Source organism: Equus asinus, chromosome 10 (assembly GCF_041296235.1).
Source record: "Equus asinus isolate D_3611 breed Donkey chromosome 10, EquAss-T2T_v2, whole genome shotgun sequence".
In the NCBI taxonomy this organism is placed as follows: Eukaryota; Metazoa; Chordata; class Mammalia; order Perissodactyla; family Equidae; genus Equus; species Equus asinus.
In genome coordinates, this window is record NC_091799.1 from 37,981,528 (window position 1) to 37,999,856 (window position 18,329).

At 42.7% G+C, this 18,329-nt stretch overlaps 1 protein-coding gene across 3 annotated transcripts in view; it reads right to left on the reverse strand.

Annotated features, from left to right (window-relative positions):
• SLC44A1 (solute carrier family 44 member 1) overlaps positions 1-17,740 on the reverse strand; it is a 178,691-nt gene extending 160,951 nt beyond the window's left edge. The window contains exon 1 of one of the 3 annotated variants that reach the window (XM_070519087.1): positions 17,436-17,603. In XM_070519087.1, coding sequence (XP_070375188.1) covers positions 17,436-17,471 — 36 coding nt within the window. In that variant the 5' untranslated portion in view covers positions 17,472-17,603. Of the gene's footprint in view, positions 1-17,435 lie in introns of all 3 variants that reach the window. The other 2 variants (XM_044779109.2, XM_044779110.2) reach the window with 2 other exon arrangements.
• Positions 17,741-18,329: the final 589 nt, after the last annotated feature.

Sequence of the window (18,329 nt, forward strand, 5' to 3'; positions counted from 1 at the left end):
CCCACAGATAACAATCCCATTCCCAAATAAATACAATGTTTTCAAACAACCTTTTAGAGCCCTCTACTTAAATAATAGAGCAGACAGCTAAGGATCGCTAGACATTTTAGGAAACTTTTAACATGATTCAGAGACAGATGGAAGAAAGTGAGTTGGAAGAAAGAGATGATACAGATACAGAGGAGTGAACTTAAAAGAAATGCACACACATATGCACAGAGATAAGAAGAGACGACGCAAAACCAAAAAAGAATATCGAAGAGAACAAAACAAAACCCTAGGAAATTAAGAACTCACAGCAGAAATAAAAACGTAACAGATATACTAAAAGAGAAACTGAGGAAATCTACCACAATATGATGTAGAAGACAAGTTCAGAAATGAAAGAAAAGATAAGAAAATTAAAGAACAGGGGAAACAAATGGGAAGGAATCAAAGAAGAACTCAGGAAAAATTTTCCCAACTGCAAAACACAAATTTCCAGATTGAAAGACCCCACAGCATGATAATAAAAGCAGATCCACAGAAGGCGCATCACTGAAAAATGACAGAACATGTGTTACAAGGAAGAGCCTAAAACAAGTTTAATACAAAAAATCAAGAACCAGAATGGCATCAGATTTCAACAGCCACCCTGAAGCAAGAAGATAAAGGAACACATTCTAAATTCTGAGGGAAAATAATTTCCAATCTAGAATCCTACATGCAGCCAAATATTAAATATGTATGAGGTAAGGATAAAAACATGCAAAGTATCAAAAAATTACCTCATATATCCTTTCTCAGAAAGCCACTGAAGGAGGTATTTTACCAAATCAAGAGAATAAACCAAGAAAGAAAAAACAGCACAGGAACACGGATGAAAGAAATCAAATGTTTAAATAAACAGAGGGCCTGGCCCAGTGGCCTAGTGGTTAAGTTCATACGCTCCACTTCAGTGGCCTGGGGTTCGCAAGTTTAGATCCCAGGCATGGACCTAGCACTGCTTGTCAAGCCACACTGCGGTGGCATCCCACACAAAACAGAGGAAGATTGGCACAGATGTTAGCTCAGCAACAATCCTCAAGCAAAAAAGGAGAAGATTGGCAACAGATGTTAGCTTAGGGCCAATCTTCCTCACACACACAAAAACAATAAATGGAGAACAATACCACATTCACAGATTGGAAGACTCAGTATTACTTGACAATTCTTCCCTAATTGATCTATAGTTTCAACGCAAGCTAAATTAAAATCCCAGCAGGATTCTTTTTTGTAGATATTGACAAGTTGATTCTAAAATGTATAAGGAAAGGCACAAGAATCAGACTAGCCAAAATCGTTTTTCAAAAAGAAGAAAAAAGTTAGCGGTCTCACACTACCTGATTTCAAGATATACTATAAAATAATCAAGACCATGCAGTATTAGTGTTAAGACAAACAGATCAATAAAACAGACTAGAATGTTCAGACATAGACTCACACATTTATGGTTGATATTTGAAAAAGGCACAAAGGCAATTCAATGGGAAAAGTATAGCCTTTTCAACAAATTGTACTGGAATAAGTAGACACTCATACACAAACAAACAAAAACCCAACCTATACCTCAAAATGTACTCGATTACACAAAAATATACTCAAAATGGGTCATCGAACTAAGTGTAAAATATAAAAATAGAAAACTGTAGGGCAGTGTGTTACCTAACAGCTTGGTTGGGGGAGTCATCTGAGGACACAGATATGAACCAATTCTGTCATGTTCGGCATCTCTTCTCACCCATGCCCTCAGAGATCCTTGAGCCTTAAATGCCTGGTGATCTGGATCTGTATTTATGCTATGCCAAGGATTATGGGGAAGGAGCAGAGATAAGTGACTGTGTTCAACCCACCACATTGACCAGATTTACTGGTCTCATTCCAAACATACAGATGTTCTGAACTCTTTCCAGAACTTTCAGTGTGAAGGCAGAATAGTTTTCTTCCTCCAATTCTACTTCACCTTTTCTTCCCTCATTCTCCTTACACAGATCTGCAGAATAAAGGAAGCCACATAGCCATTTAAAAAAATATATTTTTTAATAAATTTTTTAAAAGTACATGGGATCCAGATAATTGAGAATCCAATACAAGAAAGATTAAGGGAACGCCCGGTATGATGCGAAGGGAGATCTCAAACTGACAGCTTTGCAGAGGGCCTGAAAAGTGGCCAGCCCAGATTGGAGCTATGGGAAAGATCTCGTCAGGAAATGGAAACTGAAAGAATACCAAAGGTATCTGAGCTGACTCAAAGAAACTCACACAACCAGGCAAGAATTTAGAGGCCGATTAGTCATAAGTGCATAGAAAACTACATAAACAGCAAAACAAGACAATTATTACCTCCAAGAGCAACAAAAGATTATGTAGGAATGATGAAATATTACAGGACTCAGCTGTGAAGAGCATTTACAAATTCATAATGTAAAGATGGAACATTGATCCAAACAAAATTAAATATGTCTACAGCAGAAAGACAAGGGGGACTGGAGATATGTAGATGGGATGGGAGTGAAGAATGGTGTTGGAAGAGAGCTCAGACTTTATCTTTCAGAGCATAGGCCAAAATTAATGCGGAAAACTAAACAATGAGTAGGTAGCAATATAAGCAGGTTAGATACAGAGGGGAGAAGCAAAAGATTTACTCCAAAGATTTAAAAGTAATGGCCTTAGGGCAACAGAAAATGGGGGAGAGGCTTCAAAAAACAACAATCCTGCTAGAAACGTTTGACTCTTTAAAAACATATGCATGAATAGCTTTGATAAAAATAAAAATTAAATAAATAAATCAAAGTTTAAGAGGGAAAAAAAACAGGGGGGGCCCAGAATAGTACAGGATCCAGAATCATGACATTTAGAAATGGTTATATAAACTAAGGGTTTTTAAGTTTAAAACACACACACGCAATTTGGCACACATTACAGGGGTGATTTCAGCTGTCTGGTTATTCTGTCTACCAAGTGTGTGCAGAATCAGAACCCACAATAAAGTGACATGGACACAAAGCCCAGCTGTGCAAAAAGAGAAGAAATTTCTAGTAAGCGCCTGAAAGTAGAATTAACTGTCTCAGGAAGCAGTGAGTTCTCTGCTGATGGAGGCATTTGAGCAGTCCAAACAAAATCCACTTAGTGGACTTGACACTTCGGTGGGCTGGACCTTAGACCCGTTAAGTCCCTGCCAGTTGTGGGCTTCTGTAAAAGAATTCCACATAATAATCCCCTGTGAATAAGCACCATCCTACAGTAAGACTAAAAGCACTGGTAGGTGAAGAAGCTTAGGACTGAGGACGTGTGCTTCTTTTCTTCTACACCCCCCCCACCTCCTTTGAGCTTTTGATTTTTCCTTTCAAAAGTCTTAAATATATTTACATTTGATTACAAATCACCTAAAATATTTTTAGAAGCAGATGAAGTGTAACTACTTAAAGAGTAGAAGAGAAAATCCATGCATGAGTGGGAGAAAGCTGGAAGAGAAACAAGAACGACTGATGTAGTGGTAAAGAGACGAACTGAAGAATCCACTCCGGGCCCGTGGTTCACTGGCCGTGGACATTAAACGGGTCGTACTACCCAGTTAGGTATGAGACTCTGGGACCAGGACGAGAGCACTGGGGCCTCCTGGCAGGGTGAAAGGGCAGAGATCGTGACTCAGTCAATAGATACAGATGAGCAGCAAGAGAGTTATCAGAAATTAGTGAACAAGAAAAGAACACTTCTGTTCTACTTTAAATAAAGTTCTAGAACCTTACACTATCAAAGAACAAAAATCACATCTTACCTTAACTGTTGGTCATTTCAACATGGAAATAAAAATATTAAACATATTACAGGTACCATCTTTTCTATGGGACCGCCTCAAGAGCCGAGTGACTTGTCTCTAGGCTTCAGGAAAGCTTTATTTTCTACTCAAGGACAGTATTTTTTCTTTCACGCTGTGTAATAAAATACTGTCATGCCTACAGATACAATAAATTTATCCCAAAGTTTACTGAGCTCCATCCTCCCTAGTTAAGAATAGACATGGATCATACTTCAAAAATCATGTCCGTGTTCCCTTAGGGCACTTCTGTATTTCTAGCTCTTCGTTTTAAAAATTAGTTTAGAATCTACCAAGAAATTATCAGCGCTTGACACACTGTAAACCAGTGTAACTGCCGGCTATTTAAGAAACAGAGATTCAGGTGTGGTGCTCTGATGCTCTGTGGAAGCCCCTACACCTCTCTGTTCCGTCTCCCTTAACAGATTGTCTTCTTCTAGAGGGAAGCTCTCATTCTTGGCTGAATCCAGGCCTTAGCAGCCTGAGGAGCACATCAGTCAGTAAATGCTGAACCAAACCATACCATGGGATCGGCCTGGAATTTTCTCTTTATTCTACCGACATTTTTGATTCTTTTGCTTTTTTCTTTTCAGTGCCTCCCCACTGCCCTTGGAGCGTCCTCACTCCTGCGCCCCAGTCACAGGCAGGGGTCGCTTCTGCAGCACTGCTCTCCACCCTTCCGGTCACAATTTGAACAAAATAAGTAGGATCTGCAGCTCTACGCACTGGGCTCCTGGGCAAGCACTGAGAGGACCGGCCAGAAGAGCTTCCACCATGCGTCCTGCACTGCGGGCTAGAAAAGAAAAGGGGGGCAGAAGGGGAGGAACCCTCCATTCTCATAAATCCATCAACCAGTCCTGATTAGCTAGCACCAGCTTAGATGCTGATGAGGCCCAGAGGTCTCTAACTTACGACGTACTCTTTTTTTCTCCTGACTGGCTGCTATTAATGTCTTCACCAAGACTTCATTATAATGTAGGAAAACATGCTAACAAAGTCAGGTTCGAAATCACCGAATTAACGTAAAACATTTCAAATAGTAGCTTATTTTAATTTTCAGGTTCATTCCCATTTCCCTCCACTGACAGGTTCTATTTGTTTTAGTAGTAATTTTGACAAGTATCATTAGCATCATAAACCAAAGTTTTAGTCTCTGAATACCCCGTCCCCCCACCACACTTATTCAATAAACACTTATTGAGGATGTATTATTTGCTTAGCCCCTATAAATCATCTCTGTCCTCAATTCTTTCTCTAACAAAAGATAGTGGGCATTCCATGAGGAGGTCCCGTCTCCAGATGGCCATGTGGAGTGGGAAGCGATAAGTGTAACCACCCTTGAGTCTGCGGAGCAGAGCCGGAAGGAAGGAGGAGAAAACTCCCAAGTGCAGACGGTTGGTTCCCTCTCACTGTTGGCCCAGCTGGCCGGACAGCAGTTCCAATTCTAAAGTTTCAAATGTGAAGGATCCTTCTGTAAGCCACTTACCCTTCCCTAACTTAGTGGAGACCTCAAACCACAAACCTGAGAAACACACACTTTTAAGTTATCATACTATACTCGAGTGACCTGAAATTTAGTTACATTATTTTGCCATTATTTTGAAGTTTGTGATGTGCTCAAACTCAGTTTCAGATCTGCCGAGCGCTTCCTAAGAGCTATCTGATCCAACAGTATTCTTGTTGCTCTGCACGCACTTCCGTCCTCACTTAGGAGCAGGGAACTGAGAAGGAATATTTCAAGCACTGTTTCCCAAAATGTGTTCTGCAGGAAAACAGTTCCTCAAGATGGAATGAAAAAAAAATTTTTTTTTTTAAGGATAAATAAATTCAATGAAGGCCAGTTAAGCAAAATTAAATTGGTTTCCTGGGGGCAGGGATGGGCAGTGTGGGGCAATGAGCCTTTAATATGCTAATATGCACTAAGACTCTAAAATGGGGGGGCGGGGTGGAGAGGCGGTATGGAATGAGCAAGAACTTCCCAAGGTTTTCTGACCTCAGAACTCTTTCCTGGGGGGACCACCTTGCAGCCCTGGTGTCTTGGGAGCTCATATTGGGGAAACCCTTAAGGTACTCTTACATAAGTCACATTTTTATCCTTAATGTGAGGGCATGTGGACCACCGACAAGGAGCACAGAGCCTGGTAAGCAGCAGGTCACAGGGCAATGTCCCTTCCCACCCAGGCAGCTCCCTGCTCTGTCTGCCTGTCACCATCTCAAGAGAAACATGTTTCCACTCGGTCTTGGCTTGCTTTCTCACATTAAACTGGAAACTTTTTTAAAATTATCCCCAAAATTAGAATTGCATTCAATTTTAAAATGAAGTTTCTTTATTAAAGTACTATTTCCAAACTTTCATAACTGAATCTGCTTCAACCACAAGTGTCTATTCCAAATCGTTCTCTTGATGTAAAAGTATGGCTGGTTTCAAAACATATTTTATATGCTAGACTTTAAAACTTGATGTCTTTAGAGTTGTCTTCCAACACTTGATTTTTCAGAATTGTCCTGAAAATACAAAATCACATGTAAAATAGATTTGAAAAAACTTCAGGGCTTAGCAAGCAAGGGACAAAACTCTGTTAAATAGGCTGAGTTTTTGAAGTGCAATTTAGAAAAAAAAAAAGAAAAAAAAAATTCCAGCTTTTGCGCCGGTGGTGAAAATCTCTGCCTTTGTAATTGGATCCTAACGTGCATGCTAATCATTTACGCTACAGAGTCAACTTCACTGTGGCCATTTTCTTCACCCTTTCCCTTCTTAGTGCTCTCCAGAGCCTTGTTGGTACTCAATACTAAATAATGTCAGCATCAATTACATTAACCCTTTCAGAAGCCATGGATCTCCAAAGACTAAATATACATTTCTTATTTAAAACTGTATTCCTGAGAATCTGAGTTATGAGGAAAGGACACAACTGTAGTCATATTTAGTAAACTTACTGATGTGATAGACTTGTTCAGACTTAAGTTTTTAGGAGAAAGTGTAGAAGGGCCCAAGAGGAGAGGCACAGCAGTCAAGGGTCCCTAGAATCCGAGGTTTATAACCACCAGGTACGCAGACCACAGACTGCTCCAAATTGTCACACTCTAACCTCTAGTGTGGGGTGCACTGATTTAAAACCAACACCCCCCCACACACACAACACTTTAAAGGGAGAGTAAACAGTACACACAGTCTCTGGAACTAAGTGACAGAAAATGATATCCGAGATACATTTAAGATACCACCATTTAAATGTAGCAGCTCTCAGTGCAGCAGAGGGATGAGGGGAGCGAACACAGTGCAGCAGGAAACACACCAGCTCTGAACCACTCCGAGCTTTACACTCCTGGGGGGCACCTCGGGCAAGCTGCCTAAGCTTTGTGAGCCTCAGTTTCCTAATCTGTAAAATGGGGCTGACACTGGTACCCATCTCAGAGTTGTGAGAATAAAATGAAATTTATTACATGAGAGCAGACAATTGGGGAAGGAGGGCAGGGAAACCCCCAGTTAGTGACTGTTCATCTCTAGTCCCTGTGCTCGTTTCCTACTTGTCTGCTCTCATATTTATGCTCTTTCCTCCCCCTCAGAGCCTACTCACCCTTAAAGCATCTCCTCCATGTGCATATGACTTAAAGCATCTTCTGAAATCCACTTCTGGGTCTTCCACTGCTCATGGGAAATTGCTACACGGGAGTATTAATATCAATATCACCTCAACTCAGTCTACACAAAATTAAATTCATCTTCCTCTCCCCACTAGTCTCCGTCTCAACTCCCATGTCTAACAGAATAAATTCAATTGAATTTTATATGAAGAAAAGAAACTTTTACACCAGAAATATGATGTTTAAAATTAAACTCTTTTGTTATTTTAAATAATGCCACATGGAAAGATTCTTGCATATAGCATTTACTATACTTTTGGATTACTAAATAAGGAGTGTTAACTTTTTTTACCGGCTTTCAATGTACGTCATCAGTGTCCCAAAAGAGTCATTCCAACTTATCCAGCAAATCAATAAAGTATACTTGAGTCAAAACCACATGAGCAATTAATATCACTCTGCTAGGTTTTACCAAAGTTACAGGTGTAAAAGGGAGTCTTTGTGCTTTGAGTTAATTTGCTTATTAGCAAGACTGAACATATTTACATATTAGCGTACTATTTCCCCTTCTATAAATTAGCTCTTTGCTGCAGAGATGCATTTTTTACACTGTGCGAGCTCTTAGCGTCATAAAGATATTCTAAACAATGACGTGACTCTTCAGTTTTATTACTGCTTATGCAAAAAAAAAAAAAAAAAAAAAAAAAGGAAAAAAAAAGAAGTTAAACATGAAAAAAAAAGAAAGGCACTCTCTTTTTCCTTCTCTATCCGAGTATATTCCACTTCGTATTATGGCTCCTTTAGTGCATCAGGGAAGGACGGGAGGAGAAGGAAGAAGAAAATTTTAAGGAAAAAGAAAAAAAAATGAGTACCAATCAGACGGATAAACACATACAGAAGTGAGAAGTAAGAATAGGTAGAAAAGGAAATTGAGAAGTAAAGGGGAGGTTATACTAACCCTCAAGGTTCTCTTGGGGACCACTGACTGTAGGAATACTAATTAGCTACTTAGCCATTATTTCAACCTTAAATGCTCTTCTTTCTCCTGAAGCTATCTTGGCCTCAGAATGGGAAAGAGGCCGTGGGGGTGGGGAAAAGAGAAAGACAGGAGCTCAGCGGTGGCCAGAGCAGAATCCTTGCGGGAATAGGAAAATAATTGTGTGACTTTCAGCCAGGAACTGTGAAAAGTTTTATAATGGAGATAGAAGCAAAATGTTAGGAAACACTATAAAAGTGTGATTTTATAGGCAGAAGAAAGTGGCAAAACTATGTAGCAGATACTATTGGCTGCCTACCCAGTCACCATGCCACCCTCTGCATTGCTGGCAGACTCTAATTTTGTTCTGGTTTTGCTCTGCCCTCCACTTGACTCAGGGAAATCCTGGTTAGTCTAAGCCAATTACCCGGTCTTTTGCCTCCCCCTTGCTAGAGGCTGTTTAGGGCTGAGCATGCAGCCCTCCCTAACTCCTACTAAAGGAAAACCACTAGAGATTGTCAGCTCAGCAAAAGGAGGTGGGAGAGCCACATCCGTCTTGGGATCAAGAGGGAAGCTAAGTGAGGAAAAGCTACCTCCCTTAAAATGACAGAGAGAGAACTCAGGTCCTTGTTGACATCATCAAGCCACTGAACTAGCCAACCAGGAAGCCACCCTACCTCTCACTTACCAGAGATAATCTTTCCTTAATGCTTGAGCTATTTAGATTTAAGATTTTTTTTTTTATTTCTTACAGCTGAATCATCCTAAATTGTCCATAACGAAAAATCTTACACGATCATTGTTATCATCACATTATCACAACGCTACAAAAAGAAAAAGGAGCAAACTTTAATACCTTCACTGCTACTTGAACATTTTAAGTAACCACCAATTTTTCCATCTTTTTGCTGTTTTCCTTATTTTACATTATATAAACATATCAAGAAATCAACACTTATGTTTAACACTTTTCAGTATATCTGGCAACCTTAAAAATTAGAATTAAAATAGATTTTAAGAGTTTCCTTACTAAATAAATGTCTAAATATTTGGTTCTGGGATGTTGTAGAGAGCAGCTAAAAAGAGTAATATTACTATTTTCAAAAGAAATAAATTACAGCGGTTTATCAACCAAATGTTTTTTAAGTAAATCCTATTATACAAATGACATGAAATCAGAAAAGAATCCAACGGGGGGAAAAACTAACACTCTCCTGTTGAGTATATTAAAACATACTGAAAAATGCAAATCTTTTTCAAAAATTACCTTTTAGAAAAAGCACCAAGTTTGATACAATGCATAAATTCAAAATTGGTATTTTATGCTGCGCTATATTCCAAATACATGAGAAAACAAAAAGCACTAAAACAGAAGAAATATTACTGTGCTGGAAACTTTAACCATTTTCACAGAGTGAATTCCCACAGCAGAAATAACAATGTCTCTTTAATGATTGAAATTTTCACCAGCTCAAACACTTTTTCTTTATAACACTACACATAAAGTCCCATCCATTTGTGCCTGCTATAGAAACATCAGCACTGTAAATCCAACTGGCCGTTACTGGAGCGGACCAGTCTTTTCCCATCCTCCTTGACCCCGTACCTTACACCTCTATGAGTACGCGTGCTTCACACGGAGATGCACAGCGGCCACAGACAAGCTGCTTAAGACTGCTGCTGAAAACTCTGTTGAGACTCTCCTTCGACTGTATTTATCCTTTTTAACAATTTTTGTATTGAATTTTAAAACACGAGAATTGCTGAAGTAGGAGTTATCCACATCCATCCATAGAAGGAAAGAGAGTATTTGCTAATTTGTTCAAATATTTCACGAGCACCTACCAACACCAGGTACCAGCTAAGCAGAGAGACACTGATAACAGCAATGAACGAGCAGATGGTCCCTCTCTTTATCAGATCAGTCTGGACCAGGGGACAGTAAACATTTTCTGTAAAGGGCCACAGAGTACGTATTTACTCTTCTGGGCCATAAGGTCTCTGTCACAACTAACTACTCACCTCTGCCATTGTAGTAAGAAAGCTACAGACGATATACAAACAAATGAGTGTGGTTGTGTCCCAATAAAACTTTATTTCAAATTTCATATAATTTTTATGAACTAAATTTCCCATGCAATAACGTTCTTCTTTTGATTTTTTCAACCACTGAAAAATACAGATACCATTTTCAGCAATCTTAGCTTGTAAGGGCCACAAAAACAGGGGGCCTGCAAGGCTGGGTCCATGGGCTGTAGTTTTGCCAATTCCTGATCTAGACATTAATATTAACTGTATAATTATTTGTTTATTGCTTTAAGTGCTCAAAAGGAAAATACATAAGGCTATGAGACTTTAATGAGGAGACACGGCCTGGTTTGAAGAATCCAGGAAGCTTTTCCCAAAGAAGTGACTTGTAGGCTGAAACTTAAAGGATGAGTATGTAGTAGCCAGCCAAAATCCAGGGAGAAAAGCAGAAAGCCTTCCAGACTAGTGAACAGCGTGTGCAAAAAGCCCTAGAAGAAGAAGGAATACAATCTACTGAAGAATCTGAGGCTGAAGCACAAAGACTAAGGAGAAGCATGGCATGAGATGACAATGACACTAGAGAGAGACAAGAGACCAGCCCACAGAGTCTTGTTGGCTAGGGTCAGAGATTCCGGCCTTTGTCCTAAGAGCAAACGAAACCATTAAAGGGCTTCAAGTAGGAGAAGGACACAATCAGTTTTGGATTTTTTAAAGATCATTAAGACCACAGTATGGAGAAAAATTAGAAGGGAATGTAAATGAATACAGGGAGATTTGTAAGCAAGGTTCTGGCCAAAGATGACAGAGGCCTAGACCAGGGTGCCTGCAGCGGAGTTCAGAAGGCAGAAGAGGCAAGATGTGGAGACTAGATGAGGAAAAATGAAAGGCAGTTTCTCTACCTGCCTCAGGTTTCCAGTTTCCACACTAAGACATTGGTACTATTCAGTGAATCAAAGATACTGAAAAAGACATGTGTGTATGTGTATATATGTGTGTGTGTGTGTCTACAAATTTTGAGTTTGGTTTTTGACATGCTGAGTTTGAGTTGCCTATAAGACATTCTAGTGGAAGTGAGAAGTAGTCAGTCGGATATAAGGATGAGAGCCCAGAAGAGAGTTTGTTTCAATTCAGTAATTCCATTTGAGAATTGTCCGCATACAGATTGTAATTGAAACCATAGGAGGAGATGAAATTACCTAAAGGGTATGGAAACGTGGTTTCCAACCTTGGTGGCACATGAGAATCACCAGGGGAACTTTAAAAAATTTTGATGCCCAGGGGCCAGCGGAGTGGCACAGCGGTTAAGTGCGCACATTCCGCTTCCCCGGCCCGGGGTTCGCTGGTTCAGATCCCGGGTGCAGACACAGCACCGCCTGGCAAGCCATGCTGTGGTAGGCATCCCAAATATAAAAGTAGAGGAAGATGAGCAAAGATGTTAGCTAAGGGCCAGTCTTCCTCAGCAAAAAAAGAGGAAGATTGGCAGCAGATGTTAGCTCAGGGCTAATCTTCCTAAAAAAAAAAAAAACAAATTTGGATGCCCAGATAGTACCCCTGGACCAATGGGATCAGAATCTCTAGGAGTAGGACACTGGCACCAGTGTTTTTTAAAATACTCTAAGTGCTTCCAATGTGCAGCCAAGGTTGCAAAGATAAGACGACTTCAGACATTAAGACTTAACAGTACCACAGACAGATCAAGAGATTAAGAGACTAAGTAGGTTTCTAGTCCCAGCTACCTCATAATGTATCTCTCTGACCTCAGACTACTTCATATCTCTAAATTCTAGTTTAGCTCAACAGAAAAGAGAGATAGTAGGACTAGTTTATCTCTAATATCCCTAGAGTTCCAAAAACCTGAGCCAAAGTGACAAAATTCAAATATTTCTTTCTTTGGGAGGTGGGGGGATAGGAAAACAACTATTAACCAATTACCAGTAGTAGAATATAGAATGTATTTTTATAAATAACTATCCTCCCAAGCCAATAACATTTCTAAATGATAGGATTAATACATCAAATAGCATTTGATGGTATTTTCTAGGCCTGGGAACATTGTAACTGGACTATATGATACTATGTTGTTTTGCTGCTGGTGGAAGCCCAAAAATGGCGGCATGAATTTAACTTGGAAATTCCTTGATTCAAAATGTTTTGAGCGGGCCTTTTCTAAACATAAAGTGAGCTGCAATTTCAGATCTGGGAAGCATGCACGTGAACACAGAAAGAGAAGCCCGGGACCCGGCTTCAGAAGACCTGGGTTCAAGTTTGGATCTGTCACCCCAGCCAAGTGTCCTAACCTCCAAGTAACAATTTCCTCAGCTGTACAACAGAAGCAAAGTCAACTTTAGAGTTACTGTAGACATCAACACATGAAACTGGCTGTGAAAAACAGCTCCACAAAAAGTATTACAGTTTTTACGTTCTTTTCCAGCCAACTTTAACATTAACCCTGATTTACATATTTTGAGGAGCGGATCTTCTATATGAACAGCACAGTATTCAGAAGAAAAAAAAACTGCCTTCATGTCATTACTTTTTGTTCCAGTGACAGCAAGTCTACTTTGCTGGACATATTTTAGTGAAACAACTTGGTCTCTGTCGGTAAGTCCCACTACACTCTTCAAATTTCATTTTTACTATCTGACTTGAAATTCCACAAAGCACAATGGGACTATAGTATTATTAAAATTCTGTCAGGGAATAGTTAACATTCTCAAAAGTTAACCAGTGTTTGTGAACCACCTGGTAGTTTTTCATTACTTCTAAGACAAGATATGAGAGCTAGAAAAAGACAGTTAAATATATAGCTCTCAATCTGAAGACTCCGAGACAAGACAGTAGATAAGCACAATTTCTCCCGAAGTCAGACAGACAAGGGGCAGTTTGTTCAATCAGAAAGATTCTCCTCCATCTCTCTCACAATTTCTAAGGTTAGAACCAAAGGACACAGAACTTCAGAGCACTTGCAAAATCTCCTGGCCTCCAACGCACGCTGTGAGAAATAATGATCCAGCCATTAACGACAAACTCTCAGGGCAATTTGCTAAGTAATCTTTCCAAAGCCTCCTTCATTCAAACCGGCTTGTCAATGGGAAAGAATATTTCATAAATCTGAAGATTTACAAGCGAACTTTGAAGTTCAACATTGCAAGAAGAGAAATTATGTCAGGTTATAACAGAACAAACGAATTATGGAGAGTTGGGAATAAATTTTAAGAGTCTTAGGGAGGATTAGTGCTGTAAAAAGAAACTCAAGACTATCTCACGTTTTTGTTCCCTTCAAAGAGATTTTTAGGCAAAGGCTATCATGTGTTGGCTTGTTTCGAGCAATTACTAATACTAGCAAATACCTTGTAGTGGTCACTAATAAAAAGCAAAACATAATTAAGAGTTCTCTAAGAGCCCTGACTCACTAGACACTCTTTTTTTTTTTTTTTTTGAGGAAGATTAGCCCTGACCTAACCACTCCCAGTCCTCCTCTTTCTGCTGATGAAGACTGGCCCTGAGCTAACATCCATGCCCATCTTCCTCTACTTTATATGTGGGACGCCTACCATAGCATGGCTTGCCAGGCAGTGTCATGCCCGCACCCGGGATCCGAACCGGTGAACCCCAGGCCCCTGAAGCAGAACGTGCGCACTTACCCACTGCTGCACCACCAGGCCAGCCCCTCCTAGACACTCTTAAGATTCTTAGATATACATACCGGATACAGCACAAATTATTTTGCCAATAACTTGCTCCTTCAATAATAAAATATGAGTTGGTATAGAATGTGACATTTATCTATGATCTAAATCCTAAAACAGGATAATTATTTTGATGACATGTTATGATATCCAGACACTACCCCAGAAATGAAAATAATACCAGGACTACAAGAGATGAAACAGTTTGGAAGACCATAAATTCTTTTATGAGAGTCTACAACATCGCAAGAGACTATGAGAGAAAATAAATTGTATCTCAAAAGTGAATCCCAACCACAAAAAGGAAATATACTATATTTACATTGATAAAACCTGCAAGGGCTTTAAAATTGCTGATGATACCACTGAGAAAAGCTAAGCTGAACTGCAGATTACCTCAAAGCACGTTGTTTTGATGTGCTGTGCAGGTTATCATTAGAGTTTGCAGACAAGCTCTTTTAAGACGTTATAGCCACTGCTCCAACTAAAATATAAGCATTGAGCAGAGTAGCAGGAGAAAAGGAAAAACCTAGCCAATTTTGCAAACTGAGGGTACCACTGACAGAATAGTAAGGAATGTGGAAAAGGCAGGTGAATTTTAACCTAAACAGTTCAAATTTTAGCTTAGAAGAGGAAGCCTTGGTGGAATTCCTCAACCAGCCCATGGAAGTGAAATAGCACCCAGGTCAGGTTGGATTCATATTCAGTGTTATTTGGCAGCCAGATGTTCAAATTTGCATGGATACATTCTGTTCATTGACTATTGCCGAGCAACTATTACATACAAGGTATAGCGAGGCACTGCAATGGATACAAAGATGGGGAAAACAAAAGCAGTTCCTCTCCTCAAGAAGCTTGTGATCCAGTAAAAGGGATGAAAGAAACATATTCTGCCTGGAAATAGAACGGGAGCCTCAATGGAGGTTCAAAGTGATGTGCAGGTTCACAGCTGGAGAAGATGTGGAGTTACATCCCTATTTTGTTTCAACACGATACAGATAGATACTATATTATTCTAAAACTGGTGATGCTCCTGAAAGGAGCATGAAAATGCCAACAGATTGGTAACATTTCACAAATAAAGAGTGATGCCAAAATCTCAAATAAGAAAAAAGAAATGATGACCAGCTCTTTGGCACAAAACCTGTTCCTCAATGCTCCACTGAATACTACAATTTCCTAAAGCTGAACTTAAAGGCATGTGACAGCTGCTGATTGGTTATTGGAATCCGCACAAAAAAATGCACCCCTCGGGGTGCATGACAAGCATCTTGTCTGTAGAACATGGCATGAAGGAAACAGTGGCTGCGAAAGGAGGAAAAAGCAAAGAAAATGTACATGACAGCATTCTGAACAGTACAGTGTGGAGCTAGTCAAATGCAAGACCTGTTATTAAAGCAGACTTTGGGTCTAGCATCCACGCCTCCCAAATTTAATTGTTCCTGCACTGAACAAGCCATCCATAAACTATCAATACTTTCCTGTCTTAAAGGCATTTCAACACCAAAAGAGGATGTAAAGTAACCTAGTTCTTAAAAAAAAGGTAATATGAAAGATACTTTTTTGGTGAATATTTCAGTAAATATTAGATGAACCGCACCCAACTAGATCCTCTCGCCGCACCTCGCCCCCTCCCCAAAATCCCTAACCAGTTGGAAGGTATTGTGGAATTCCACATCCTTATCTTTTAATATGAAAACCCTGGTCTATCGACCTCTCCTTCATAACACCATCATGTACAGTTTTTCTTTGCTATTCTAACTCAATAGAAAGGTTTGACTACCTAAACCAATCAGCCTGATTATGATCCTAGTAGGAAAAAAAAAAAAAAAACCCACAAGGGTAAGCAAACACCCAGAGAAAGAACTGGACGAACAGGATGGACATGTACTTCATAAAACATAAATGTCCTCCATTCATCAGCAATTCTAGTCATTTTCTCTCGAACAGATCTCAGATTTTCAGAACAAGTATGCAGGTTATTTAAAACTGAGTTATATATAGTCATTTAGCAGCAGCAAAACACTTCTGGCATTATCACAGATGCTAGATCTTTGGAGGAATTTTTTTTTTTTCCAAACTAGGATCTTTCTTCACCAAGAACTGGCCAGCCTTTATTTGTAAAAACAAGAGCTCTTGTCTCCCCCCAAAACAAACAAATCAAGGCCCACAGTTAAATTCTACGCTAATGAAACTGTGAGATTACATGCCAGGCGTTGTCAGAGCCGATTTTTCATACCCCACCACCAGACAGTTTGATGCAGTATTCCTGATTGCTTTTTATCGTATTTGTAAATACACTCACTAATCCACTAAATTAGGTAATTTACAAACAGGTCCTCTCAGTTATTAGCGGCCAGCAGTCAAGTCCTATTACATTTGATCCTTATACAGTTGTCTAAACATTTCCATCCAGGTTAAGGGCTCGGATTGGCAAGGGAGAGGGAGGTTAGCGAAATTTGGATGGGGGCAGGGTAGAAGCTGGGAGAAATCTCCGCATCTCAGCAGCCCTCAGCGACAACAGTCAGCCAGTGCCCACAGAAAAACTAAATTCGGCACCTCTTCCTCCTGTTACACTGGCAACAAAGAGGGAGTTTCCGTAACGCTCCCGTCACCCACCAGGTGCCCAATCTCCTTCCCAGCCCAGTCCCGGCTCTCCCGCAGGGGCCTCGGTGTGCGAAGAGGCCGCGGTGCCCGGGGTCAAGGCACAAGCGGGGGATGGGGTGAGACGCGAGCGGGTGGGATCCGGGAAGTGGGCCAGGGATGGGCTCCAGGACCCGCTTAGACACTTGAACCCGGACGGGGGGCGGCGGGCAAGAGCCAAGAGACAGAATATCTAATGGAGCAGAAACTGGAATAAGGTGGGAGAAGGGTGAAGAGCCCATGCTCGGAGTACTCCTCCTGGGAGCACAGGAAATAGTCGGTGGATCGGGAGGTGGGAAGAGAGGAGCAAGGCCCGGAAGACAAGGGACGAGGGTGCCACCTGGGCAGAGAGAAGGCGCCTGTGTTGCCTCTACCTGCAGGCGGGTGGGACGGGCCGCTCAGGTGTGACCGGGAGGAGGAGGCCAAGTCGGAAAGGGGCTGGGGAGAGCTGGGGGCGCACTGGGGACCGCGCAGAGGCGCCTGCGGGTCGGCAGCCGCGGAGCCAGCGCGGGGGCATCGGCGGGACAGGCGGGAGGGAGAAGCGGGGATGGGGGTCTCTGGAGCGCACGGAGGGCTGAAGGAAGGCTCGCGGGTAGCGAGAGGCATCCGGCGGCGGGCGCCCGCGACGCGGGGCGGGGGAGGCATCCCGGCGGGCGGCCGGGAGGCGGGGGCCCCTCACCTGCGCGGCGGAGGAGGCGGAGCTGCAGCAGCCCATGGCGGGGCCGGAGGAGCCCGGAGGCGGCGCCGGGCGCGCAGCTACGCCCCGGAGCCCCTCGGCATGCGAGCCGGCGGGCGCCCGGGGAGGGCGCGGCCTGGCCCCGCACGGCTCGGCGGCGGCGGCGGCGGCAGCGGCTCGGGCGGCGGCTGGGACTCAGGAGGCGGCGCGGCTCGGGGCGGGCGCCGGCCACATCCCCCGGCGGCGGCGGCGGCGGCGGCTGCGCGGCTCCTGCTCCGCTCCTGCTGCTGCAGCTGCTCCCCAGCGGAAAGGGGCGGGCGGCGGCGGCAGCGCCTCCCCCTGTCCCCCGCCTCCCGCCTCCCGCGCCCAGTCCCTCTCCCGCTCCCTCTCCCGGGCCGCCGCCTCCTCAGCGCCGCGCGCTTCTCCCATCAGACTCCCCGCCCCCAGTGCAGCGCCGCGCGGGCGGCGAGGCGGCGGCGGCCAAAACGAGGCCGGGCCCTTGGCGCGCGTGGGAGACTGCGCGGGGCCGGGCCCATTTAGCGGTGGCACCGAGGCAGAGCGCTGCCTCGGGGCGAGAGGGCGCCCTGGGTGAGGCGCCCGAGGGCTGGGCAGGCTCGCGGCCGAAATGGGGCCGGGTTGCTTCCGGACTCGGGAGGCACAGGCGAGGCACGCGGAGCTGCTCTCTGTTCGCCACTCGGCGCGCACCCAGAAGACCCTAATGGCTTTTTACCGCTCCGACGGCTGCTTTTTTTATCCAGAGGAAAGCGTACACATAACCCTCCCCTGGAGAAGAAGTGGGGATAGAAGACGAGGAGAAACAAGCATCTGTTGCCACTGGCCCCACTTTGCTGATGTGGAAACTGAGCCTTGAAGGGGACTAAGAGCCTAATGAAATGC